The sequence below is a fragment of the Solanum stenotomum genome, chromosome 8 (genome assembly GCF_019186545.1).
Source record: "Solanum stenotomum isolate F172 chromosome 8, ASM1918654v1, whole genome shotgun sequence".
Classification (NCBI taxonomy): domain Eukaryota; kingdom Viridiplantae; phylum Streptophyta; class Magnoliopsida; order Solanales; family Solanaceae; genus Solanum; species Solanum stenotomum.
The window spans coordinates 49,192,075-49,194,273 of NC_064289.1; the positions used below are offsets into that span (position 1 = coordinate 49,192,075).

General features: G+C 40.2%; 1 protein-coding gene across 1 annotated transcript; it reads left to right on the top strand.

Moving 5' to 3' along the window:
* Positions 1-1,455: 1,455 nt before the first annotated feature.
* LOC125873866 (uncharacterized) lies at positions 1,456-1,956 on the top strand. Its single transcript, XM_049554711.1, has one exon. It carries the CDS (start codon positions 1,456-1,458, stop codon positions 1,954-1,956), a length of 501 nt encoding a protein of 166 aa, XP_049410668.1.
* The last annotated feature ends 243 nt before the right edge of the window (positions 1,957-2,199 follow it).

A 2,199-nucleotide genomic window follows, 5' to 3' on the forward strand; every position in this document is an offset into this window, starting at 1 on the left:
AAAATTTAAGCCAGATTTGAGTTTAAGGATCAATGAGAACGTAACTAAGCAAATTGAGGCAAACATTGTGAGGGTTACAAATTACCCCACATGGTTAGCCAATATTGTGCCTGTGCCAAAAAAGGATGGAAAGATCAGAATATGTGTGGACTATCGAGATCTCAGCAGGGCCAGTCCTAAGGATGATTTCTCTCTTCCAAATATTCATATACTCATCGATAATTGCGCAAGACATGAGTTGTAATCATTTGTCGATTGCTTTGCAGGATATCACCGAATCCTGATGGATGAAGATGATGCAGAGAAGATAGTATCTATCACTCCATGGGGAGTGTATTGCTATAGATTAATGCCATTTGGTCTCAAAAATGCCGGTGCAACCTACATAAGGGCCATGACTACCCTTTTCCACGATATGATCCACAAGGAAATTGAAGTGTACGTGGATGATGTCGTTATCAAATCCAGAAGAAGTTCAGACCACCTGGATGACTTACGAAAGTTCTTTGAGAGGTTGCGTAAGTATAATCTGAAGTTGAATCTAGCAAAGTGTGCATTTGGAGTACCCACGGGAAAACTATTTGGATTCATCGTTAGCAGGAAAGGAATAGAGTTGGATCCATCAAAGATAAAAGTAATCCAAGAGCTACCTCCACCCAAGACCAGGAAAGACATGATGAGTTTCTTAGGAAGACTGAATTATATCAGTCGGTTCATAGCTCAATCCACAATGATATGTGAACCTATATTCAAATTATTAAAGAAAGATGTCGCTACGAAATGGACAGAGGAATGCCAAAAGTCTTTTGATAGAATCAAAGAGTACTTGTCCAACCCACCAGTATTGGTCCCACCAGAGCTGGGAAAGCCTTTGTAATTGTATCTATCTGTCATGGATAATGCATTTGGATGTGTATTGGGGCAGCATGATGAGACAGGTAGAAGAGAGCAAGCCATTTACTATCTGAGCAAGAAGTTCACACTGTACAAGGCAAGATACACCTTGTTGGAACGAACATGTTGCGCTTTGACTTAGATTGCACAAAAATTTAGGCATTACCTGTCTGCATACACCACGTACTTGATCTCAAGAATGCATCCACTCAAGTACATCTTTCAGAAACCAATGCTTATAGGTAAGCTGGCAAAGTGGCAAATTTTGTTGAGTGAGTTTGATATCGTGTACGTGCCACAAAAGGCCATCAAAAGACAAGACCTGGTAAATCACCTCGCAGAAAACCCGGAGGACCAGGATTACAAGCCGCTCACAACCTACTTCCCTGATGAAAAAGTTTTGTTTGTAGGAGAACACATATCAGAGTCATATGATGGATGAAGGATATTCTTTGATGGAGCATCGAACTCTATTGGAGTTGGAATAGGAGCCGTCTTGATTTCGGAAACGGTCAGTATTACCCAATCTCAGCCAAGATTAGGTTATATTGTACCAATAACATGGCGGAATATGAAGCTTGTATTCTCGGACTCAGGATGGCCATAAACATGAATATTAAAGAACTTTTGGTGATAGGAGATTCCGACTTGTTGGTTTATCAAGTACAAGGAGAATGGACCACTAAGAATGTCAAGATCCTTCCTTATTTGCATTACTTAAAAGAGTTAAGTAGGAGATTCACAAAGATTGAGTTCAAGCATTCTCCTCGAGCTCAAAATGAGTTTGCCGATGCTTTGGCAACATTGTCCTCGATAATTCAACATCCAGACAAGAATTACATCGACCCTATCGATATAGAGATACATGATCAACATGCATATTGTTTTCATGTAGATGAGGAGCTGGATGGAAGACCCTGGTACTATGACATCATAAGATTGATAAAAGCACAAAAATATCCTAAAAATGCTACAAGCAAACAGAAACGGACTTTAAGGAGGATGGCCAATCATTTCTTCCTCAACGGAGAAATCCTATATAGGAGAACTTCGAATTTATGATTGTTGAGGTGTGTTGACGCCGCAGAAGCGACAAGGCTTTTAGAAGAAATACATGCAGGAACATGTGGACCTCACATGAATGGGTTCACTTTGGCAAAGAAGATTTTAAGAGCTGGATATTTTTAGATGACCATGGAGAGAGATAGCATCCGGTATGTGCAAAAGTGTCATCAATGTCAAGTGCATGGAGATTTTATACGAGTTCCACCGAATGAGCTAACTGTGATGGGTTTCTCTTCGCCA